This window comes from Mauremys mutica, chromosome 1 (genome assembly GCF_020497125.1).
Source record: "Mauremys mutica isolate MM-2020 ecotype Southern chromosome 1, ASM2049712v1, whole genome shotgun sequence".
Taxonomy (NCBI): domain Eukaryota; kingdom Metazoa; phylum Chordata; order Testudines; family Geoemydidae; genus Mauremys; species Mauremys mutica.
In genome coordinates, this window is record NC_059072.1 from 354,144,892 (window position 1) to 354,169,987 (window position 25,096).

Genomic DNA, 25,096 nt, shown 5'->3' on the forward strand with positions numbered 1-25,096 from the left:
GCCGGAAGCGCGCGAACCGGGGCATTCTGGGATACGTAGTTTTTTGCGTTGCCTGATCTGTTAGAGCCGTCGGGAGCGTCCCTGTTGCTATGGAGACTGAAGGGGGAGAAGACAACATGGCGGCCGCCTTGTGGCCCTTATAGCCGGCGCGCAGAGACCCCGCCAGCGGCTGACGCTCCCCAGGACGATGGCAAGGGAAGCACAGGTACTAGCAGCACCCACAGGGGAGAAATGGGGTGAGAGTGGCCGCGCGCAGCGTCTTACCGGGAGTTAGGCTAAAGGCCTCGCTAGGAACTTGAGGACCAAGAACTCTATGATTTTAACTTGGCTCCAGCGCTTCGCCCCACTGGGGACTCCCAACTGAGTCAGGCTGCAAACCCCACTGGTACCTCACACGAACCAGGCGCCGACTCCATCGTACCACGTCCCCCACTGGTACCTCACACCAACCAGGCGCCGACTCCATCATACCACGTCCCCCACTGGTACCTCACACCAACAAGGCGCCGACTCCCCCTGCACTGCGTCCCCCACTGGTACCTCACACCAACCAGGTGCCGACTCCATCATACCACGTCCCCCACTGGTACCTCACACCAACCAGGCGCCGACTCCATCGTACCACGTCCCCCACTGGTACCTCACACGAACCAGGCGCCGACTCCATCGTACCACGTCCCCCACTGGTACCTCACACCAACCAGGCGCCGACTCCATCGTACCACGTCCCCCACTGGTACCTCACACCAACCAGGCGCCGACTCCATCGTACCACGTCCCCCACTGGTACCTCACACGAACCAGGCGCCGACTCCATCGTACCACGTCCCCCACTGGTACCTCACACGAACCAGGCGCCGACTCCATCGTACCACGTCCCCCACTGGTACCTCACACCAACCAGGCGCCGACTCCATCGTACCACGTCCCCCACTGGTACCTCACACCAACCAGGCGCCGACTCCATCGTACCACGTCCCCCACTGGTACCTCACACGAACCAGGCGCCGACTCCATCGTACCACGTCCCCCACTGGTACCTCACACGAACCAGGCGCCGACTCCATCGTACCACGTCCCCCACTGGTACCTCACACGAACCAGGCGCCGACTCCATCGTACCACGTTCCCCCAATGGTACCTCACACCAACCAGGCGCCGACTCCATCGTACCACGTCGCCCACTGGAACCTCACATTAACCAGGTGCTGACTCCAGCGTATCACGTACCCCACTGGAACCTCACGCCAACCAGGTGCCGACTTATCGTACCACGTCCCCCACTGGAACCTCACATCAACCAGGTGCCAACTCCATCATGCCATGTTCCCCCACTGGTACCTCATGCCAACCAGGCGCCGACTCCCCCGCACTGCGTCCCCCACTGGTACCTCACGCCAACTAGGTGCCGACTCCATCGTACCACGTTCCCCCACTGGTACCTCACGCCAACCAGGCGCCGACTCCATCGCACCACATTCCCCCCTGGTACCTCAAACCAACTAGGCGCCGACTCCATCATACCACATTCCCCCACTGGTACCTCACGCCAACAAGGCGCCGACTCCCCCTGCACTGCGTCCCCCACTGGTACCTCACACCAACCAGGTGCCGACTCCATCATACCACGTCCCCCACTGGTACCTCACACCAACCAGGCGCCGACTCCATCGTACCACGTCCCCCACTGGTACCTCACACGAACCAGGCGCCGACTCCATCGTACCACGTCCCCCACTGGTACCTCACACCAACCAGGCGCCGACTCCATCGTACCACGTCCCCCACTGGTACCTCACACCAACCAGGCGCCGACTCCATCGTACCACGTCCCCCACTGGTACCTCACACGAACCAGGCGCCGACTCCATCGTACCACGTCCCCCACTGGTACCTCACACCAACCAGGCGCCGACTCCATCGTACCACGTCCCCCACTGGTACCTCACACCAACCAGGCGCCGACTGCATCGTACCACGTCCCCCACTGGTACCTCACACGAACCAGGCGCCGACTCCATCGTACCACGTCCCCCACTGGTACCTCACACCAACCAGGCGCCGACTCCATCGTACCACGTCCCCCACTGGTACCTCACACGAACCAGGCGCCGACTCCATCGTACCACGTTCCCCCAATGGTACCTCACACCAACCAGGCGCCGACTCCATCGTACCACGTCGCCCACTGGAACCTCACATTAACCAGGTGCTGACTCCAGCGTATCACGTACCCCACTGGAACCTCACGCCAACCAGGTGCCGACTTATCGTACCACGTCCCCCACTGGAACCTCACATCAACCAGGTGCCAACTCCATCATGCCATGTTCCCCCACTGGTACCTCATGCCAACCAGGCGCCGACTCCCCCCGCACTGCGTCCCCCACTGGTACCTCACGCCAACTAGGTGCCGACTCCATCGTACCACGTTCCCCCACTGGTACCTCACGCCAACCAGGCGCCGACTCCATCGCACCACATTCCCCCCTGGTACCTCAAACCAACTAGGCGCCGACTCCATCATACCACATTCCCCCACTGGTACCTCACGCCAACAAGGCGCCGACTCCCCCTGCACTGCGTCCCCCACTGGTACCTCACACCAACCAGGTGCCGACTCCATCATACCACGTCCCCCACTGGTACCTCACACCAACCAGGTGCTGACTCCATCGTACCACCTCCCCCACTGGTACCTCACGCCAACCAGGTGCCAACTCCATTGTACCACGTTCCCCGACTGGTACCTCACGCCAACCACATGCTGACTCCCCCGCGCTGCATCCCCTACGGCAACCAAGCACCGACTACACCGCACTGCATCCTGCACTGGTACTCCAGCCAAACCATGCACCGACTCACTCACACTGGGTCAGCCACTGGTACCCCACGCCAACCATGCATGGCATCCACCGTGCTGGGTCACGTACACGGATACCCCACACTAACCATGCGCCGACTCCCGTGTCGCATCCCCCATTTGTACCCCACGTCAACCAGGTGCCAACTCCACTGCACCTCCTCTCCTACTGGTATCCTATCCCAACCACTAACTGCGTCCACTGTGCCATGTCCTCCACTGGTACCCCACGCCATACCGACTCCCCTGTGTTATGTCCCTCACTCATACCCTACGCCAAACATGTGCCAACTCCATCATGCTGCATCCCCTACTGGTATCCCATGCCAATTTCACTGCGCTGCGTCCTCTACTATTATCCCGTGCCAACCATGTGCCAATACCGTCGTGCTGCATTTCCCACTTGTACCCCACGCCAAACATGCGCTGACTCCACCATGCCGCTTCCCCCACTGGTACCCCATGCCAACCACAAGCCAACTCCACTATTCTGCGACCCCTTTGGTACCCCACGCCAACCACGCGCAGACTTCACCGTGCCGTGTCACCCACTCGACCCTCACCCAACCATGCACTGACTCTCCCACATCGGGTCCCCCGCTGGTACCCCACGTGCCGACTCCCCCGCGCCACGTCCCCCACTCATACGCCATGCCAAATACGCGGTGACTTCACCGTGCCTCATCCTCTGCTGGTACCCCTTGCCAACAGTGCGCCAATTTCCCCGCTCCACATCCCCCACTGGTATCCTGTGCCAACCATGTGCCAACTCCACTGCGCCTCCTTCCCACTGGTATCCCATCCCAATCACACGCCGTATCCACCACTTGTACACCGCGCCGCATCCCCTTCTGGTACCCCATGCCAACCACGCGCTGACTCCCCCACACCACATCCCCAACTCATACCCCACACCAAACATGTACACACTCCACCATGCTGTGTCCTCCACTGGTTCCCCACTCCAATCACACCCCAACTCCACCGTGCCTCCTCTCCTACTGGTATCCCATCCCAAGCATGCGCCGCATCCACCATGCCATGTCCTCCACTGGTACACTGTGCTGTGTCCCCCACTCATACCCCTTGCCGACTCTACCATGCCGTGTCCTCCACTGGTTCCCCACGCCAACCACTTGCCGAGTCCACTGTGCTGAGTCCCCTATTGGTACCCCATGCCAACCCCCTCACTCTGCATATCCCGTCGGATCCCACGCCAACCACGTGCCAACTCCACCATTCCGCATCCCCTACTTGTACCCCACACCAACCATGCACTGACTCCATTGTGCCGCATTCTCCACTGGCACCCCACGCCAACAACGCACCAATTCCACTGCACCGTGTCCTCCACTGGTACTTGATGCCCACTATGCACCGATTCCCCTGCACCGTGTCCACCACGCCAAACACGCACCAACTCCATCGTGCCACGTCCTCCACTTGTATCCCACGCCAAACACATGCCCACTCCCCTGTGTCGCATCCCCTACTGGTACAACACGCCAAATACGCACAGACTCCACCACACCACATCCCTCACTGGTACCCCACCCCAACCACATGCCGACTCCACCATGCCGTGTCCACCACTGGTACCCCATGACAACCATGTGCTGACCTCCTTGCTCTGCATATCCCATCGGTATCCCACACCCAGGGGCAGCGCTACCTTTTTGGCCACCCCAAGCAGTCATGCGCGGGAGGCGCCCCGGAGCCCCAGGAGCAGCGGACCTCCCGCGGGCATGACTGCGGAGGGTCCGCTGGTCGCTCAGCTGGACCTCCCGCAGCTGCGGACGGTTCGCAGGTCCGGCGGCTCCGCTTGAGCTGCCGCAGTCATGCCTGCAGGAGGTCCAGCCGAGCCGCGGGAGGAGCGCCCCCTCCGCAGTCATGCCTGCGGCAGGTCCGGTCGTCCCGGGGCTCCAGTGGACCTCCCGCAGGCATGACTGCGGCAGGTCCGCCGGCCCAGCCTGCCGCCCCCCCGGGAAAGGGCCGCCCCACGCGCGTGCTTGCCGCGCTGGGGTCTGGAGCCGGCCCTGCCCACACCAACCACATGCGGACTCCACTGTGCCACGTCCCCCACTGGTACCCATGCCAACCACATGCCGACCCTGCTGCTCTGTGTTCTCCATCAGTACCCCACACCAACCATGCGCCGACTCCATTATGCCGCATCCCCCTTTGGTAGCCCACACCAATCCCATCACGCCACATCTCCCCACTGGTGCCCCACGCCAACTCCTTCATGCTTTGTCCCCATTGACACCCCCACACCAACCACATGCTGAGTGCTTCGCACTGTGTCCTCTGTCGGCACCTCCACACCAACCAGGTGCCAACCTCACCACTTCCTTGCGTCCTCCATTGGTAACCAGTGCCAACTCCTCGTGCTGTGTTCTCCATCAGTAGTCTATGTCAATAACATGCCAATGCTTCTGTGTCGCATCCTCCCATGCCAATGTCATGCTAACACCATTGCATTATGCTCCCACCATTGTTACCCATGCCAGTGACACACCAACTCCACACTATTATGCCATGTCCCCTACATTCGTATCCCATCCTAACCACATGCTAATTCCATTGTGCCATGTCCCCCAACCAGTATCCCATGCCAATGACATGCTGACTCCATTGCACCGTCCCCTTTGTTACCCCATGCCAATGACATGCCGACTCCATTGTACTGTGTCCCCCCAGTCAGCATCCTGTGCCCATGCTGTGCCAACTGCCATCATGTCACATTCCCCCAGTCACCCCGCCTCAGTATCTCATACTGATGGCACACCATTGGGCTGGCTCCCCACCAATCCTGCATGCCGACACCTCCTTTAATGCCTTTATGCTACCTCAGCTCCATGCCCAGTGCTTCTGCCCCTTCAGTAGCTGGCTGACACTGTTACCATTCTGAGCACAATGGCCCTGCATTACCCATCAGTATCCTATGCTGATGTTGTGCCAGCTCCCATCACACGGTCTCATCTCTTTGGTAACTCACAGCAAAGCTCTGCCGGCCACCACCTCACCGCTTTACCCTGTCATGCCAACGCCACACCAGCCATCCTCACTCCTCCATCAAGTCACTTATTTAGGTGCTTAATATTTGACACCCAGGTTTTGAAACGTTGGCCTATGGGACTTGCTCAGGGCCTCAGAACATGAAGATAACAAAGGAAAGGGGTAAGAAAAGGGAGGCTGAGGTTTAAAGCAAAAAAATAATGGGAGTCATATTCTATACTGAATCAAGCAAACACATTCTGATATTTTAAAGATGGATTTAGTTGTCTATATTTAAGAACTCAAGTTTGAAAAATTTGGCTGTAATCTCTCCATCTCAGTTTACTCTTGTATATAAGAGTAGGGAATGCCTACCATGTCCCACTCACAGGATTATTTTGAGGATTTACTAGCTAACCTTTGTACAGTGCTTTGAGTAATATTATTAGCTGTGATAGTAAAAGTACCAGTGAAAGTGTTAACTGGTTTATTTGTGCCTTGATCTTCTTAGTAACTCTGCAGACAAGATGTCTACAACAAAGCTGTATAAACTGGACCATGGAAACAGTTATGCAACCAACTGCTTCCCTGCCAGAAACATTTTGAGGACAAGTGAAGAAGGTAACATTTTTTTGACTGCTAATAACTTTGTCACCCCGCAGTATAATAGCATGTCAGATTCCATTGAACTCGAGTCATTAAAGGCTTGGGGCCAGATCCTAAGCTGGTATAAAGCAGTGTACCTCCGTTATTTTCAGTGAAGCTACGCTGACTTACACCACCGCAGAATCTGGCCTTTGGACTTCTGATGTCTCTCCATCACTCATATGTTAAAATACATGTTTTAAGAGATGAATCTCATTCAGACTAGAAACTCTAGACACTTACTTCAGTTTGTGTGCAACAGTTCTTGCATCTGCATGCACTTAATATGGGAAAAGTCACTGGGCCAAATTCAGCTCTGGTATAAATGACTTTTATGGGACCTGCACCTCTTTACACCAAGGCTGAATTTGGTTAAATGTCATACTTTTAATTAGATTATCATCACAGACAGTAAGTCAAGTGTAACTGTCACTATAATGATCTGGGGAGGGGAAGACCAAAGAAAATAACTCATTTTTCATGACACGTATTTGCTATCATGTGCATGTCATAAGTGTACACAATGCTGTACATTTAGGCGAAATGACTAAGAGTGCCTGCCCTTACAAGCTTAGTCTAGAGTCATGTGTGAACACGACAAATTAAGACTATGTCTGCACCCGGGAACTGACCATTGGTAATTAAACAGATGGGACATCATAAGGGTAGGTACTAATGGTGTATTGTGTACACACTATTCATGCACTTTTAAGTTTTGCCTTGCACCCACACTTGCACAAGAATATGCCATGCCAATTGCATCATCCTCTGGTTCTTTTACACAGTTCCCAGCACAGCTCCCTGAAGCAGTGGCTTCCGGGAGATTTCAAAAGGCCTTGTGGGAGCCCAGGGAATCGTAGAAGTCAAATTATTTCCTGGGAAAGTCCCACAAGGTTCCGAGACATGGAGCCATTTCCAAGTCCTTTTTGCCAAATGGAGGCCAAGAATAACACTCACCTTTTGCTTCTTGCTCAGCCAGAAGGGTTTCTGCTGGAGCTTTTAGAAAGTAATTGTGATGCAGCCACGCTGGGAAAAGGACTTGGACATGGCACTCGTTCTTGGAAGCTTATGGGAGTTCCTCAGGAAAATATTTGGCCTCTTTCCCCTAATTTTCCTCCTTGACACCCGAAGGTCTTTTGAAATCTCCCATGAGCCACTGCTTCAGGGAAGTGTGCTGGCTATTGTTAGGTATCCTGGTGACAATGTAGCTAAAATGGTGCAGAACAGCACTAGTATATATGTGCAGGGAAAAGCTGCATCTGAAGCAGAGTGGTTAGTTAAACATTGTACCATTGGTACATGGCTTGCATATTCATTTACTAATTGTTCAATTCTGTAGCGCAGATGCAATCATTGAGTCAAAAGTTCTACTCCAGCTCTCTTTGGGGTGGTGCAAATCTGCACCTCCTGCTACTAACACATTCTAGCCCTTGGACTGTAAAGTGTTTTGGGCAGGGGCCATCTTTTTGTTTTGCATTTGTACAGCATCTAGCAGAATAGAGTCCTGGTCCAGCAGTGGAGCTCCTAGATGCTATAGTGAGACACACAATAATGATCAGAATTCATAATGTAAACAAGTACATTCTAAAACGATGTTTAAATGTACCTGAAAATGTTCCAAAACTTCACCTGATACAAAGTGGACAGTTGTATAATCTCTAGGGCTTCATTTTAATGAGAATTTCAGTAGGAATCACAGCCTGATGACAGAGTAGGACAGGAACAGTACAGCTGTAGCCAGAGATGCAGGGAGCAGCATATGTCCCTGTAGCAGGGTGATCCCCTGCTCCTGTCCTGAAGGGCTTAAAACAGCCCAGAAGAGGGGCTGGGCTGGGCAGGGTAAAACCCTGGCTGGTTGGGGGAAGTGGCTGCAGCTGGGGCCATGCCCCAGCCTGAGCAACAGGGCCTTATAAGAAGGCCAGGGAAGCCAAGAGAAAACAGCCTCTCTCTGCCTGTAGAGGAAGAAGGGCCTGGCTGCAGGGAGTGAGAGACAAAGTACCTGAGTGGAGCAGGGCTGGGGAGCTCCAGCTTGGAAAGCCCCAGGCTCCAGCCTAGCATTAGGCTAAAAGGTACTGGGGGTTGCAGAGGGCAACCCAGGGGTAGGCCAAGGCAGCAGGTCCAAACCCTCCTTGCCAGTGATGAGTAGGCTGATACTGCAGTCTGCCCCAGGGTGTGGGGCTAGGCAATGACTGGCAGTAGCCATACACTGAGGTGCGGTGGGGATAGAGGATGGGGGTTCCCTGGGGAGGGGAGACCCTGAGAGGAAGGGGTTCCTGCCAGGGGGCAGCACCCCATGTAAAAGGGCACTGGGTCCAGGGAGGGACACGGGCCAGAGGACAGGCGGCTCACTGGCCTGCAGAAGGCGCTCCAGAGCTGGAATGAGCTAATTCCCAGGAGTCACCAGCAGGAGGCGCCGCAGGGGTGAGTCCACTCGTCTACAGTCCCCCTATTATTGTTTTTAGCTATGTCCTATATATTTTGTGGGATTGTTTTAGTTGAGTCGATATCCATGAAATACTTTGAAATTACAGGAAAAAATTCAGGATTTATGTAAAAACAGTAGTAAAATTCTGCTTTTCTGTGTCTCTGGCTACAGCCTTGATATTTCTGTCCTTATCTGACAATAGAGTTGCCCCCCTGATTGATTATTTTATAGAAAGATCCATTTTTAAAAAACAGTGATTTAGCCATGTTTTACATCAGATCAAATGCCAAAGTGTCTACCACACTGTTGGTGCTGCACAAACACATTCTTTGCTTACTTTGATGTCTGTTCCTATCTTGTACTTCCTTATGCCAGGGGCTGGTCACTGGCTGGTGGCTCACAGAGCTGCCCAGAAAACCAAGTTTGAAGCAGTGATCTGTGCGAAATCCCTTCAAGAGAAAGTAGGGGGGATTCCAAAGTACATGTCAAAGCTCCAACACCATGGATATACAGATGAAATGGTTCAAGAGAATATCCTAGATGGGCCATTTCTGGTGAGTGCAAACCTAACTGAATGAGGCAAAATACTTGTAAATTATACTTCGCAGTCACATAGCACTTTTAAGCTCTCGAAGTGCTTTCCCAGCTAACTGAGGAAGCATCACAACAGTCTTGGGAGGGAAAGTCTAAGCATCTGGTTTGAAATACCTTGGTGGTCTTGTTACTAGTTTCCATTAGTATTGGAGTCAACTTGTGCTTTTATCCTATATTGTTCAGGCTGTGTGGGTCACACAGGTGATACCTTAAAAGCGGAGGTTCTCTTCCTTCTGTAGCGACCCCGTGGCAATTTTTGGAAGAATTAGGGACTTGTCCCTGTATCTATAGCTAAGTTATTCAGCAGTGGTCTGCTTGGCTGCCATCTTCCATGCAATAGGTAAGTTCATTTCAGTGATAATATTGTACCTGCAGACACAGGTCAAATATTATTTAGATTGTAAACTTTTTGGGGGGAGGGACTCTCTCTTTGTTCTGTCCACCACAGTAGGGGTACTGGCACCACTGCAATGCAACTAATAAATAAAATTTTGAATTCTCTACTACTAGAAGTGCTGCAGAATCCATGTGAACAAAAGTCAAGACAGATGCTAATATATGCCTGGAAAATCGACCCAACGCCATTCCCTACGTCTCTATTGAGCAAGTGACCTGATCCTTTCTGGCCTTCTTCCCAGCTTTACACCCCTCCCCACAACATGTCAGCTCCCCCCAACCCATATCCTAGCTGTTCCACAGAAAGTTCCCTATTCTCCTTCCTTAGTCACAACATCCTCTTCTCTACGCCTCCTTCTCTCCAAAAGCACTCTGACTTATTAAACCATGCCCTACCTCCCAGTTAACTGAGGCTATTCTAAAGGTTACTTCTGGGGCTCAGATTCTTAACCAAAATAGCATGAACGATGGTCTTGCGCAAAGCTCTATGATCATACCACATTCCCACCTAACTTCATATGCACGGTATGGCATTAAGGCCTGAGTTGTCTTCACCACCCAGCTTTAAGAAATTTGTTTATTTCATGTCTGCAGCCAATTGGCTACAAATACTCAGCCTATACAGTGATACATGATCCCCACATATTAGCAATCATTGCCAGCTGATCAGACCTGTCTTCTTTTAGAGCCCTTACAAGACCAGTTCAGACATACAGGAGCCAGAGGGAAAATGCCCATGCCTCTTCAGATGCCGAGAAATGCAGGGGCTATTGCAGAACCAAGCAGACAAGGACAGGTCATGATACTCATTACTCACTGGCAGAAAGAAATGACGGTCTAGCAAGTTTTCAAAGACAACCTTTAATGATTTCACAGGATGTGGTTCAAACTGGGTTCAAAGAAGACAAATGGTTACTGCAAAAAGTGTCTGTTTTGTTACTGCAAACAATGACCCTCACACAGCAAAAGAGTCTTTTTGTTCCATTTTTTAAATCCAGTTGTCATTGAAAAATCACTCAGGGCTTGTCTGTACAGGTAGTTAATGCGTTAAGCACCTGTTAAGCTGGGATGTATCTATAGTGCACTAACTGCTTAGAAACAGTCGATCAAAACGCACTATGGAACTTTTACTGCGTAGTAGCCGGGTCCACGTGGCCACTTCGTGTGGGGCAGGCTACTGTGCTACCTATTTATAGCCCAGCTTGCCCCACACAAACTGTCAGTAGACCAGCTTTCTCTAAGAATTTTATAAACTCATTAATATAATACAGAACTAACAAGGAATAAACTGTTTAATATTTGCTAGAAAAGGAATGTTTTTGTGCATAACTGAATATTGTCCTTTCCTCATATCCTGATGCTCATCTGAACCCCTCTCCTCTTCATCCTCTTAATTTACTACTCTTAAATTGCTGTCACCATTCCCACCTACCCCTATTGACATTCCTCATCTCTTGCTATCTTATTCTCCATTCCTTTTCTCCGTTCTTCCTTCTGGCTTTTCCGGGAGTGCTGCTTCAGCTTAATTGAGTTGGCTATTGAAATTGTCCCCTGCACCCAGTAATGTTGCGAGAGGATACACAGATCAGTGAGAACGGGAGGCAGTAAGGCAAACAATGCATGTCTTTAGGACCGCATTTTGGAAACATTGCACCCAAAGTGAGATGTCAGCATAAAGGCTGCAGATATTGCCCTCCTTAGAGTGTAAATGAAGGAGTGTGGAAGTGCATGGTACAGCATGTTAACAAATGCTCCAGCTAAAAGCTATCGTTCTGTAAAATTTTACAAACAGTTGCATTATTTTGCCATGGACCTTTGAGTGATGTCTTGCTTCAGCTCTGTTTTGTCCCCTTAATACATGGGAGGCTGAATCATAAGCCATAGCTCAAGACTTCCATATATGGTATAGGGATGAGATGTAATAAGATGTTCTCAAGAATATATGTTTATCTTAACCCGGGTGGGTGAAACTAAACAGGAACAAGGCACTTTTGTTCCAGATTAAGTGTCTCCACACATGAAGTTAATTATGAACAATTAATCAGGAAGTATTCTATTTGTAGACAAGGCTTTAGATTCAGTGTCATGGATGGTTGGCAGAAGGGGAACAAAAGGCTTCAGAATGTTAGTTATTCAGAGCAGATGACCTGAACATTAGCATCCATGGGCCTTCACAATGGCCAAAGATGACTGGATTGTTTGTAAACAGGCAACAGCAAGAGCCATGAAACTATTGTGATTTATTTTGAATCTTTCCACGTTGGCAAGGGGAATAACAAGTGAAAGAATACGCTCTGATGTTTCACACAATTCAAACTGGCTCTGCTGTGACCCTTCCTTTGCTCTGAAACACAGGGTTCTTTCTGGACTTTCCAATACTTAAGATCACAGGTTGCTTCCGTTGGGGGTCAACTACCAATGTGACATTTCACCCTGTACAGGAGGGATCCTATAGACACCCTCTCACACTGGTACCAATGGATGCAATTAAGACAGTGAGAATCCCACTTCTCCAGGAATCTTCTCACATCATTGGTACCATCCACCTTAGTGAAGTACCTGGTGTGTACTTTCTCACATACCTTCAGCTCACATTTGGCAGAGCAGATCTCACACATGTAGGGTTGCATGGATATTAATTCAGCATCCAGTATCCCCTCTAGGAAACCTTCCAGTTGCTTTAGCCCACAGATCTTTTCCACTTTTTGCAGGAATAGAGAAGGATGAAACTCGGTTATGGCCAGCCCCTGAGCCAGGTAATGTGGGTACTTCCCCATCAGTCTTCAAAAACTGCAGTAGCTCAGTCTTGTCATCCACTTTGCAGACTAGAGATGCATTCTTTCTCTAGCAAACTCACATTTTCCTGGGGTTCATCCAGCACGACTAGTAGAAGAGCTTAGGGTCCTGCCCTGCTGCCCATTCAATTCAGAGATTAAAATAAAGATGACCCATGTGGAATTTGCTCTGGTATGTTTGACATTGAGGCACTGGCATTGATGCCACAGCACTGCCTGATAAGTCGCTCTATGGTGCAGGTCTCATCCCACCCTCCCATGTGGCAATATGTGAAGACTTCTATATTTCATCTTGATTTCCAGCTGCCTTTTTGACTTTGGTTCAGCTTTGCACAGGTAGGGCGTTATCTCACAGTTGCAGCCAATATAAAATTTTGGTTTTGTCCTGGGATGTCCTCTGTATTTTTTTCCTCAGACTGGCTAGGTGACAACTGACACATCCCAAGCCCTAGTTGAATTCAGTGAGGAACCCTTGCAGTATTCTGGGGGTAGCCTAAGAGAGCTGCTCACTCAAGGCACCTTTCAAAGGGCTCATGTGCCTTGAATTTCTTTGTGATTCTGTCCAGTTCCACAAGTTTCCTGGTTCATTGTCCTATCTGGGAAACAGTGGAGTGGTCTTGACTCTGAATAGATTCCTGTGATCTGCTGTCTGAGGAATCCAGGCTGGGGTACACTGCAGAAATTCTGAGTGGGAGAAAATAATAAATCTAGTAAAACAACATGTATGCAGTGGGAATTAAACTAAAACCATGAGTTTTCTGTAGAGAGATGCTGTATTTCCTCAAACACATGGGAGAACCTTGCTGACGCTCTCCCCCACGTAAACCTGCGAGCCTCAGCTAAGTTATTGGCACTGCCTATGTTTATGTATGGAAGAGATATGGTATTGCAGTGGTTCAGGGAGACAGGAAACATGCTATGTGTGTGTATGTATCAGAGAGAGAGAGCGGCCTGGGTTCTGAAGGAGCCCTGCAGTGGATAAAGTGGTCTGAATACAGCCACGGGAGTTGTAGTAGGACAGGGTATACCATGTTTAGGAGTTAGTATGTTGGGTGCCAGGTAACTCTGTATTTAAAATAAACTAAACCAAAATTCAATTTAGAGAAATAAAGACAAAGGCTAGGCAGAACATTTGAAAATACATTTGCTACTTTAACTCCGGGAAAGGACCTACCCATTGCAGCCTCTGACTGATTAAAGCTGTGAAAGTAAAGTATAAAAGAATGTTCCATCAAAGTCAGCAGGACTACACATGTGCTTAAGTGCTCTGTTGGATCAGGACCTTGACAACCATTCTATTCTGTAGCAGTTAAAGTGAAAACATCAATGTAACAAAACTGTTGAGTCTCTGAAAACAAAGTAAAACCATCAAGTAAATGAGAAAAAAACATAAATATGCAAGGGTCTTATGTTTTTGGTACAGGCCTGGGAAAATCAGAAGATCTGGTTCTATTCCCACTTTTCCCAATGTTCCTTTTTACTGAAAATATGACTCTGCTTTGAAAAGGTGCTTTGAAAAGGTGCTCTGTTAAAATCAGAGTTCCATATTTATTGGCTCTCAGTGGCTCCATGTGTTCAGTTTTGCAAGTAAACAAATATTTGACGGCCAGCCCTGCAATCTTGTTTTCCTGTTGAAGTTACCCTCATCCCCCCCACCCCGTCTGTTTTATTGTTATAAATTATTTGGATTACAAGCACTACTGGATTCACCAACTGAGACTGGGACTCCACTGGGCTAGGAACTGTATGAACACATAGTAAGAGATAGTTCCTGCCCTGGAGAGTGTACAATATGACAATAGAATCCATATTGGCTAACTCCTTGTCCAGTGACCAGACCATGCTGCCTCCTTTTCCTAGCATATTACTGAACAGCAGTATTGTTACAGAATATCAGATTTAAAGGACCTCAAACTGTGTATCGATGTCTTATTCCCTCTCCCCTTCAGTGCCCCCAAAAGATTGCATTACATATTGTATATACACGTGCACACAAAAGTTGAATTGGGGCTTGCCTACACATCAAAGGTATTCCAGAAAAAGGTAAGTTGTGAATGAAAGCAAAACAGCTATTCCAGAACAACTCTGTGTTGACAGGCCCTTAATATCTGGGGTCTGATTAAACCTGTAACTTCAGGGACAATCAGAGCCATGGCAGAGCTTCTAATTTCTTACCTTTCCTAGTTGGACCTACATATTAAATATTCCTTATCAAAAACAGATTTTTTTAAAAAGAATGGAAATATATAGGGGTGTGCATTTGTTGCAGGAATTAGACTGTGAGAGATATGCCCACTTCTTCTTAATGGTGGTTCCCTGCTGGATACTCCAGAGAGCCAAAAATATTTAGGGTTCCTGTCTGTGTTCTGCAGGAGGGAAATTCCTCCCTGATCCTAGTGATCAGCACGGCCCTCTCCACATAAGTACAAGACTCTACAGCTAAGCATCTGATCCCATATATACCTCAAAATAATGTTCCATACACCCCTGACATCCCTTGGCCTTATTTAGGCCCTAATCCTTCAAGTTACTCCATGTGGGTGGACCCTGAGCCTGTGTGGACCACAACAGTACCGTTCTTCCTCTTTTAATTATATTTCAGAGGGTGATTTTCAACCTGCCTAAACCAGGCTGCATGTAGGAGCAAGTCTTTTTGCATTACCTTTGATAGATGCAGACAGGAAACAGTTACAGGAAATATTCTAAATCCTTCATTAAAATGAGTTCAGTTCAGTTTGTGAGTTTACCTATCCCTTGGATAGTATTTATGAAAATTTTCATGTACTCACCAGATGTTTTCTTTGGCTTGGTCTTCTGTAGCATAGCTGCTTAAAGTCTTCAGTATCTCTGGCACTCCTTAGTGCCTCTGGAAGCAATTCCTAGTCTGTGCTGCTACCACCAGCTGGTCATTGCTCTACATATGGCCTTGGTTGCAGTTTTCTCTCCATAGAGAGACAACTCAGCCTTCCTGAGACTGGCTTTTCACAGTTCATACTGTTCTCATTGGCTTGATATAAACACTAATATGTATGTAGATATAGGCAGTGACTAAAAATTTCTAGGTTATTTGATGTTCTCTAGTCTTAGCAAGGCATTGGAGATCTCCTTTGTTCTGGAAGATGGTCTCTACTGACAGTGCATATGCTTGGAAACTTTTCCAATTTTGTTTAAATCAGACTCTTAGGCTGGTTTTATCAAATTTTATTTCTAGTTCAGCAGCAGAGAACATGGCAAGTTCTCTTTCTAGAGCAGTGGTCCCCAACGTGGCGCCTGCGGGCACCATGGCGCCCGCCGGGGCATTTGTGTGCCCACCTAGTGCCCAGCAGGGGAGAGAAGCCGTGGCCCTGGGCCTGCCGGGGACAGAGAACTCTGGGGCTGCAGGCGCTGGTGTTCTCTGTCCCTGGCAGGCGCAGGGCTGTGGCTTCTCTCTGGCTTCTCCAGGGCTGCAGGCTGTGGGCGCAGTTCTCTGTCCCTGGCAGGGGCGGGGCTGCAGCTTTGAAGCCGGAGAGAAGCCGCGGCACCGCCCCTGCCGGGGACAGAGAACTCTGGGGCTGCAGGCTTCATTCTATATTAAAGTAAGAATAATAAATATATTTGGACAATGTTTTACTTTTTTAAAATAAATAAGATAAGATAAACTGTTTATGATATTTATTTTGTAAAAACTCCTTAATTTTTCTTACAAGTAGATAAAAAAAGAGCAAATTCACATGGTAAGGTGAAAGTCATTGCTGAATAATTAAATTAACCCTTTTACCTGTAAAATTACCCTTTTTATCTTATGGATTCATATATTATGTAATATGAAATATGATTTTTTTGTATTATTTAGTGTACAAATACAAAATAAACCTTGAAAAATTGTTGGCGGCCGCCACGCTCTTCTGAAAATATGAATGTGCTTCTGGCCACACAAAGGTTGGGGACCACTGTTCTAGAGAGTCCAAACTCAAATAATGCAACAGTCTTCCTGTTTGAATATTGTTCTCTCAAAAACTGTAACTATTTGAGGTGGCTACAAAATGTTTTCTAAATCACAATTATACAATAGAATACATTGAATATTAAACAGTAACAAATTAGGGCACTTTACTGTGCACATAAAACAGATTTTAAAGAAATTAGTAGTGTAAATATCGACAGTTTATACACTTAACACAGTTCTATGAAGCTTAAAATTACTGAATCTAAATGCAAAGGGCTGGATCCCCAAGTGTGCTAGAGGGGGGTAAAACTGGCTTTACACCACTTTCCTCCTACTCTGATCCTAGGGGCTCATAGGGGTCAACTGGCCTCCATTGCATATCAGAGCAGCTCTGGAGCTGGTCTAACTTGTGCTGGTGGATAATGACCCTCAGGCCACTCTGGTATGGCTGCCCTGGCATACCCCCAGGATGCCCCCTTTGCTGGGGCGGGAGGAGGGAATTGGCTACACCAATGTATGATTCTTTACTTTAGGGCTTAAAAATTCACTCACCCCTGGTGAGAAGAAACTCATCCTGGTAATTGGGGGTGAGAGCAGCAATTTCTTCAGAATTTATGCTTTAATTTGGAAAAAAACATTTGTATTTAAGAATATAAAATAAGCTTCCAAACATGACTGGATGCAGTGCTTTATTTCTGATACTGCAGCCAGACAGCTCAAATGTCTCTGTTGCAGCTCATGGCTTTCCCAAGCATGAGTAGGGGGAAGTTAACAAGACTCTGGTCAGTTTCATGGCTACCATTCAGAACTCATTTTGGACAGCAATGAAACAGACTCTTCCCCACCTACTCTCTTCACAGCAGCCCCCAAGAGGCTGTGAAAGGGGAGTTGTGAAAATCCCCAACAATTAGCTGGTTCTGGGAGGGGGAAGCAAAAGCTGTTTCTTTTCCAGCAACAGAATGGATGGAGATTCAAATTTATCAAAACATCAAGCACTCAAAAGACTGACAAATAGTGGAACCCCTAAGCAGAGTTCAGGACCAAGCACCCTGATAGGAATCCCAGCAACCTCCCTATTCTCAGCATTTGTGGGACAGAAGTGGGGTTCTAACCATGGCATTGTTGACTATTGCTGGTGCAACCAACTGATTTATCTATACTAAAGCGTTTAACTGATTGGAGAGTTAATTGATTGCCAGCTACTTTGTACATGCTAAGCTGGACACTACAAATGTTTGTGTTTTATACCATATGCTAGGCCCTCCCACCCTTACCCATAGGCTCACTACATCAGTTTTCAGTTAAAATTAATTTGAGGTAGTTATTACATTTGTATCTGCTAGTATGGACACTTGTCAAACATTCATTCCAAGAAACAAACATTTGTGATTTGCCATAGCCTGATCCCTAGGATAAACCACAGACATTTGTATCCTGGAACAAATTTATTAATGGCAAAGGGTTCAAACCCTGCTTCTGTCATTAAACGGGATATCTCCTTTGTTTGGAAAAACTGTTTAACTGTGGAGCGTGTGAAAGAGGGAGAGAGGGCTGCAGACTGAAGATGGCTGCGGTGTTCCAGTTAATAATGCTGACATTTAAACTGTCTAGCACTGATACTGAGGTGAATGAGGAAAATTTACACTAGAGATATAGTGTCAAGCAGTTTGCAGATTCACTACACAGTATCTAGTTACTTAAGGTTGATTTTCTTTGCCATTGTAAGTGCTACATGCTGAATTTATTTTTAAAACAAAAGCTTAGGGACCTGAATGCCTAGGGAATTCCCTAAACTGCTTCCAGTCCTCACCTCCCAGCTGCTCCATCCTCCATACTGTTGCTACCCAACCCCCCCACTGAGAATTTCCCAGAACAGACCTCCCTTTACAATGTAGAGCCATCCCACTATGCCATTTCTGATTCAGTTTCCATATTTAGTCTATCAAGAAGCTAGGATGCAATCTAAGTTGCATTTGGTGCTCAGAGGGTCACAATTACATTCCTGACTTTGGCTGCTCCATCTTGTACAACATTAAGGGCTGAATTGCTTTCACCACACAAGAGGCATCTTCATGGTTTTACAAAATTATTTTCTTACCTATATGAAGCCAAGTGACAACGTAAAGATCCCTGCATATTAGTAACTATCACCTGCCAACAAGATCCAGATACTCATGTAACTCCTTGTAGTAGTAGCAGCTAATTCATGGATATGGGAGCCAAAGATAAAATGTGGACTGCTCCTCAGCAAAAGGAGAGTGCAGATGGCTAGCTGCACAATGTAACATAGAGGGACAGATCATGAGAGTCAGGCTATAAACCACAGACTTCTGCTGGCATCACTAGGTTGGTCAGGGCTCTGTTCACTTACTGATGTAGCTGTGCTGTCAAAAGTCCCTAGTGTGGATGCAGTTACACTGCCAAAATTGCACTTTTACTAGTATAGCTTGTTTCCTTGTGGGGTGGGGTGAAATAAACCCTACCGGAAAATGCAGTTTTGCTGGTATAATCACATCTATACTGCATCCAGACTAGGAGCTCTTTGGGACATAGTATACCAATATGCCGATACTGGTAAAGCACCCCTAGTTTTGACATGGCTTAGTTGTTCCTACACAGAAAGAGGTGATAGCAGCAGATCTGCTAAATCATTACTCTTCATTTCACACAAGAAGAGTTACAAAGAGTATGTCTACACTGCAAATTATGGTGCAATTGTAGCACAGGTAGCCATATCCCCCACTAACTGTAATCTAGCTGGTGTGGGTAACAGTAGCAGTGAAGAGCCAGTGACATGGATCCCTGAGTAGCCTAGCATCCCAGGGATGTACATAGGGCCCTGGGGAGCTTGTGCTGGGGTGGCTAGCCCACTCTGAAGCCCCAGCCATCTTCACTACCGTTACACACACTAGCAAGATTAAAGCTAGCACAGATATGTCTATCCATGCTACAATTACACTGTGATTTGCAGTGTGGACCCAAATTCTGTGCTTCACAGACCTGTAATTTCACTGTCTGAAGAAACCACAAATCACCTGGCTCAAAGAGCAAGACAAAAGATTATCGCAGAAATAGTCTGTCTTGTCACTAACTACAAACATTCTCTTCACACAGTGAAAAAACAATAGTTTCCTCCCTCATTTTTAACACGAATGTAACAGAATGACATTTGGTAACACATTTTAAACCCAGTAAAACAAAGCAAACCTAATAAGAAATAAACTGGTTAGAAGTTTGCCAAAGATGGGATTTTTCTGTGTCCAAATGAATATCCCTTTCACTATATTATTCCCGTTATACATAACCACTTTCACTGCCCCAACATACCTCTGGTGCTCTGTCTCATCTCTTCTGTCCCTCTCCTGTTTCCCTTCCCTTTTCTCTTATCTCTCCAGAGAGTTCTGTAGTGACTTCTCTGAGCTGGTTGTTGGGCCTGATGAAGTGAATTGTTTTTGCTGAACCTCACAATACAGATCAGGCTTGGAGGCAGCACTCTCAACCTGTTATCAGTAACGTTGCAGAGGGATGTAAAGATCAGACACACAAATATGTCTGTAGGACATCAGCTTGGAAATTCTGCACCCAATATGAAATGGCAGCATAAAAGCTGTTGCCCTGTTTATTGGGTCCACAGTGTGTGTAAACTCATAGACCAGCACGTCAACAAGTCACTCTGAATGCTTCTTTTATTAAATTTGAAAAATGACAATAAATGCAAAGAAGTGCATTCTTTTGTTATGGGCTCTTCAGCAACATCCTGTTTGAGCACTTTGGCCCAGATCCTCAAAGATATTTAGCCACCTAACTGATTGATTTTAATGAGAATTAGGTGCCTAAATGCCTTTGAGGCCTCACAATTAGAAGTATGGCTGAATGACACATGTTAACCAGAGATCTCTGTAATGGAGAATGGGTGCAAGATGCAACAAGACATTACAGGTAGGACCAGGTTTCACCATTTCAGGCACCTTTGTTCAAAGTGTTTGTGAGGATCTCTTAGGCTCTTGGCAGGAGAAGGTAGGAAGAGGCTTCAAAATATTGGCCCTCTAAAGCAAAAGAGCTGAAAAATAGCACTCAGTTCTTTAGGTTAGTCACAGAGAAGTGGGCAGGGTATGCAAAAGCAACAGTGGGAGTCCAGAATATACAATGAATATTCATTCCAAACTTTTAATTACAGGTATTTCCTCTGATGTTTCTTCTTTTCCATATTGGTTCGTCTATGGCCCTTCCTCTGCCCCAAGACATAGGGGTCTTTCAGTAATTTCCTATATTTACAGTGTGAGCCAGCTTCCATAAGAGGCGGACGACCAATGTAAAATTTCACCAGGTACAAGAAGGACCCTATGGGTACCCTCTCACCTTGGTACCAACGGGTACGATTGTTAAGGCAGCGAGGATCCCACCACTTCTTCTCCAGGAATCTCCTCACATCAATGGTTCCATCTACTTTAGTGAAGTAGGTGTGTACTTTCTTATACGCCTCCAGCTCACGTTTGGCAGATCCAATCTCCCACAGGTAAGGTCGCAGGGATATTAACTCAGTATCCAGTATCCCCACCAGAAAACCTTCTGATCTCTTTAGCCCACAGAGGATCTGTTCCACGTTTTGCAGGAACAGAGAAGGATGAAACTCAGTCATGGCTCCGCACTGCTTCAGGTAATGTGGGTATTTCCCCATCACCTGGAAGAAATCAGTCTTCAAAAACTGCACTAGCTCATTCTTGTCTTCCATTTGGCAGATCCTAAAGATGATTTCTCTCTCTAGTGCCCAAACATTTTCTTCACGCTCATTCAATGCCACTGGTGGAAAGTGATGGTACCATTCCCCCTGATATCTGTTCAATTTGTAGATCAACAGAAAAATGATACCAGAGTGGTTTGCTCTGGTACGTTTGACATTGAGGCACTGGGGACTGATTCCACAGTACTGCCTGATAAGTCGCTCTGCAGTGCAGGTCTCATCCCACTCTCCTGCATGGCAATAATATGTGCAGGCTTTCCTGTACTTCATCTTGATTTCCAGCCACCTTTTTGACTGTGGTTCAGCTTCCCACAGGTAGTGAGATATTTCACGGTTGCAGCCGATATAGAACAGTTTGGTTTTGTCTTGGGAGGTCTTTTGAATTTTCTTCTCAAAGAGACTGGGAGACAACTGGCACATCCTATGGCACTGGATGAATTTGGTGAGGAACCCCTGCAGTATTCTAGGGAATGCCCGACGGAGCTTTTCTCTCAGGGCAGCTTCCTGGCTCCCAAAATGTCCAGCTGCTCTGAACTCTCTTCTGGTTCTGGCAAGATCATCCATGAGTTTCATTATTCTATTTGGGTCTATCATCTTTTCTGGTGCATCAGATTATGGCTCTGAAATGTTTCCTATCAGGTGTCACTGGGATCCCTGTTGGAATACAGAGGGATGATCTTGACAGAAAATAAAAAGCAATACATATATAAAACTACATCTCAGCGGTGCAAATTAACTCCAAGCCCGGGTTCTTCTGGAGAGAGTTACCCAGGTACTATTCACAGCAATTGGAGCTGCATTGACTCCACTAGCTCATTTGGGTCCCATCAGAGCTATTGGCACCCACCATGTTTATGTTAACAGAATCTACTGGCATGGACTCAAAATCTGTTTAGTGCAGCTCCCAGTGTGCGTGCAAAGGTCGTTTTAAGCTCCCTTGCACATTTCTTGGTGCTGGTTGCCAATGGCCTCAAAACCCCAGCCTGGCAGGCAGGGATCACTAGGCGGCATTGGCTACATCCTTTTTTACCTGTCTACTCTCCTGTCATGAGAGGTTGGGGTGGTGATGGTATAGGAGCTGTTAGGACAGTGCTACAGCTACCTCCCCCCAAGCATTGCCCTAGGCAGTGGTTGGCTTTGATGCAGTGTGGCACTGTTGGAGTGGTGTAGAGCTCCCTCCTCAAGGGAGGATCGGGGCAGAAGTCTCAGTTCAGCTTTCTCCTGCCAGCCTCTCCACTGTTGTTAGTGACGTGGGGCAGAAGGTCAGAGGGGCAGTACAGTGAGCCCTGTGCACTGTCCGGTGAAGACAGAAGGGTGCATCCCAGGGGAGTGCGTGGGTGCTGGGGAGGAGCTCTGAGGGGGTCAATAGGGTGGGGGTCTCTAGGGTGGAGGAGAGGGGGCTGGGAGGGATGAGGAGGCAGGAATTGTGGGGTGGGATTAAGGGAAGGGGGCTTGGGGCAATGAGCATGTCAAGGGCAGAGGGAGCTGTGGGGATGGCTTGGGGGATGAAGGGGTGAGGAGCTGGGATGGGGGCCAGTGGGATGGAGGAAGGGGAATGAGGGATGGGAGCTGTGGGGGATCAATGGGGTGGGGAGCTGTGGGGTTGGGGTGGGAAAAGGTCAATGGAGTGGGGGTGAAGGGAGGGGGAGTGTGGGGTGAGGTGCTGGTCTCCCGGGAGGGGCGGGGCTCAGGGCCTGCCTTAGGGGAAATGGGGCCATGGGCAAACTTGTATTTTGGTGCCTCCCCACCCATCCCCCGCTGCTCCCCCAGGCCCCCCCGGCCCCCGCTGCTCCCCCCGGGCTCCCCATCCATCCCCCCCGCTGCTCCCCCCGGGCTCCCCATCCATCCCCCCCCGCTGCCTCCCCGGGCTCCCCCCGGCCCCCGCTGCCCCGGGCTCCCCCCGGCCCCCGCTGCCCCGGGCTCCCCCCGGCCCCCGCTGCCTCCCCGGGCTCCCCCCGGCCCCCGCTGCCTCCCCGGGCTCCTTTCCGCGGCCTCGCACCGCAGCCCGGCCCTCCCTGCTGAGCGCGGCGCCCGCCCCTCAGGCCAGGCCCTGGCGCGGGTACCGGCGCCGGACGCTGCTTCCGTTGGGGCGTCGAGCGGGAAACGAGGCCGGGAGCCGCCGGCGACACCCGGGACTTGGGCTCAATGCGCCTGTGCGGGCCGGAGTCTGGCGGGAACGCGCCCCACCCCTCATGCGCGCGTCCGTCTGTGCGCGCGCCCCGCCCAGCCCCGCAGGGTTCCGCACACCCGGGCGCACTCAGGCCCTGCCGGCAGGGGGCGCTGCTGTGCTGAGGCTGTGGGAAGGGACAGCGCCTCCCGCCCAGCCCGCGCGGCGCCGATCGCTCCCCACCCAGCACGTGGCTCCGGCTCCCCGCCCAGCGAGCGCCCCGCACGCTGTCAGCTGGGCTCAGGCCGGCAGAGCCGGGTACCCTGCACCTCTGCGCGGCGTGTCCTGCTGCAGCGTGTTACATACACTGGGGCAGCCCCTCTAGAAGTGAGAGCGGAGTCACTTGTCCCCGAGTCAGCATCCAGAGAATAAACCCAGAGCAGCTGGCAGTCCTGGTCCTGGTTGTTCCTGCGCCTTTGTGAGTCCAGATACCGAACTGTTGGATGTGGAATTGCCTGGCTAGGCTGCAGGGCTAACCCTTTGGTTTGTGTTCCCAGATTAATCTCCACTGTGTGAAGATCCCTTCAGATCTGTGCTCTGTGGATATAAGCAACAAAAATCTGGTCTCAGTAAGTAGGAGATGCTCTCTAAAATAAATGTGGAGAACCACCTCAGATCCTGAGAGATCCCCTGTGTTAGCTTTAGAGGAGTAGCCGTGTTAGTCTGGAAAGCAGCAAAGAGTCTTGTGCTACCTTATAGACTAACAGACGTTTTGGAGCATGAGCTTTCGTGGATCCGACGAAGTGAGTATTCACCCACGAAAGCTCATGCTCCAAAACATCTGTTAGTCTATAAGGTGCCACAAGGCTCTTTGCTGCTGTGTTAGTTTGTGAGTGTCCATGCTGCAGGCAAACAGTGTGTGAGAATGCAGACACCTACTTCCTCCCAGCAGCCAGGCCAGACAACTGTGCACTTGTAATATAACTCAGTGGTTCTCGACATTTTTGGGAACAGGACCCATCTGTAAACCTTGCCGGCCTGTTGGACCCAGTAAAAAGCTTTAGTGCAAAAAAAAGTATTAAGTAAGTATTAAATAAGTACACGGGCCATACTGTAGTGGTGGCTCCTGTGGATAGATGGCTGGTGAAAATATTCTTGGGGGGGAGGCTGAGTAAAACTGTCAGGCCCCACACGAGTGGATGGCAGGGCACGGGGGTGTCCCTGTCTCTATCCCAGTCCAGTGCGGAGGGGAGGCCTCGGAGAGTCAGGGGGCACACGTACCGTGTTGAAGAGTGAGCGTGCCTTGCACTCACCCTGCAGTAGCGGCTCCTATCCCATTGGCTTTTGCCACTTGGAGATTTTCTGTGTCAGGCTCCTCTGAATAGGCCATCTGCCCACCTCAAGAAGACAAGAGAGGAAGGGGAAAGACGGGGCGAAAAGATCACCAGTCCTTTTGTGAAGATGGGCAGCTGGGGTTAGAGGGGTGAGGGGCCCTGTGAGGGGCTAAAGTGGGGTTTCTGGGTGAGCCATAAGGGTCTGGAGCAATTGAACACCCAAGTTAACTCTGCAGTGAAGACAGACCCTCAGAGACCTGCTGTCCATTTTCAG

The 25,096-nt window shown here is 49.3% G+C and overlaps 3 protein-coding genes across 7 annotated transcripts in view; 2 read left to right on the forward strand and 1 right to left on the reverse strand.

The window, feature by feature from the left end:
• The first annotated feature begins 42 nt into the window (after positions 1-42).
• The window catches only part of XRRA1 (X-ray radiation resistance associated 1), a 53,218-nt gene continuing 28,164 nt past the window's right edge, over positions 43-25,096 (forward strand). Inside the window, exons 1-4 of one of the 2 annotated variants that reach the window (XM_045022464.1) lie at positions 44-205; positions 6,372-6,481; positions 9,306-9,484; positions 24,046-24,117. In XM_045022464.1, coding sequence (XP_044878399.1) covers positions 6,388-6,481; positions 9,306-9,484; positions 24,046-24,117 — 345 coding nt within the window. In that variant the 5' untranslated portion in view covers positions 44-205; positions 6,372-6,387. Of the gene's footprint in view, positions 206-6,371; positions 6,482-9,305; positions 9,485-24,045; positions 24,118-25,096 lie in introns of both variants that reach the window. The other variant, XM_045022471.1, reaches the window with a different exon arrangement.
• Positions 188-1,284, forward strand: LOC123361923 (carboxypeptidase Y-like). The gene is made up of 3 exons (XM_045002145.1): positions 188-236; positions 335-385; positions 587-1,284. The coding sequence occupies exons 1-3, from the start codon at positions 188-190 to the stop codon at positions 1,210-1,212; spliced, it is 726 nt and encodes a 241-aa protein (XP_044858080.1). The 3' UTR covers positions 1,213-1,284.
• Positions 20,337-23,599, reverse strand: LOC123373425. Of its 4 annotated transcripts, none has more exons than XM_045022482.1 (2): positions 23,445-23,599; positions 20,337-22,035 (listed from the first exon to the last, which is right to left on the reverse strand). In XM_045022482.1, the coding sequence occupies exon 2, from the start codon at positions 21,973-21,975 to the stop codon at positions 20,812-20,814; it is 1,164 nt and encodes a 387-aa protein (XP_044878417.1). In that variant the 5' UTR covers positions 21,976-22,035; positions 23,445-23,599; the 3' UTR covers positions 20,337-20,811. The 4 variants fall into 4 exon arrangements, with proteins under 4 accessions (XP_044878417.1, XP_044878443.1, XP_044878434.1 ...); XM_045022508.1 differs by having other exon boundaries at positions 23,381-23,487; XM_045022499.1 differs by having other exon boundaries at positions 20,337-22,038; positions 23,358-23,480.

Bases quoted from the DNA above. Each gene is read 5' to 3' on its own strand.
- LOC123361923 (XM_045002145.1), top strand. From the start codon at position 188: ATGGCAAGGGAAGCACAGGTACTAGCAGCACCCACAGGGGAGAAATGG. The intron at 237-334 runs GTGAGAGTGGCC...ACTTGGCTCCAG, and splicing joins ACCCACAGGGGAGAAATGGG to CGCTTCGCCCCACTGGGGAC. The intron at 386-586 runs GTACCTCACACG...CGTCCCCCACTG, and splicing joins TCAGGCTGCAAACCCCACTG to GTACCTCACACCAACCAGGC.
- LOC123373425 (XM_045022482.1), bottom strand. From the start codon at position 21,975: ATGATAGACCCAAATAGAATAATGAAACTCATGGATGATCTTGCCAGA.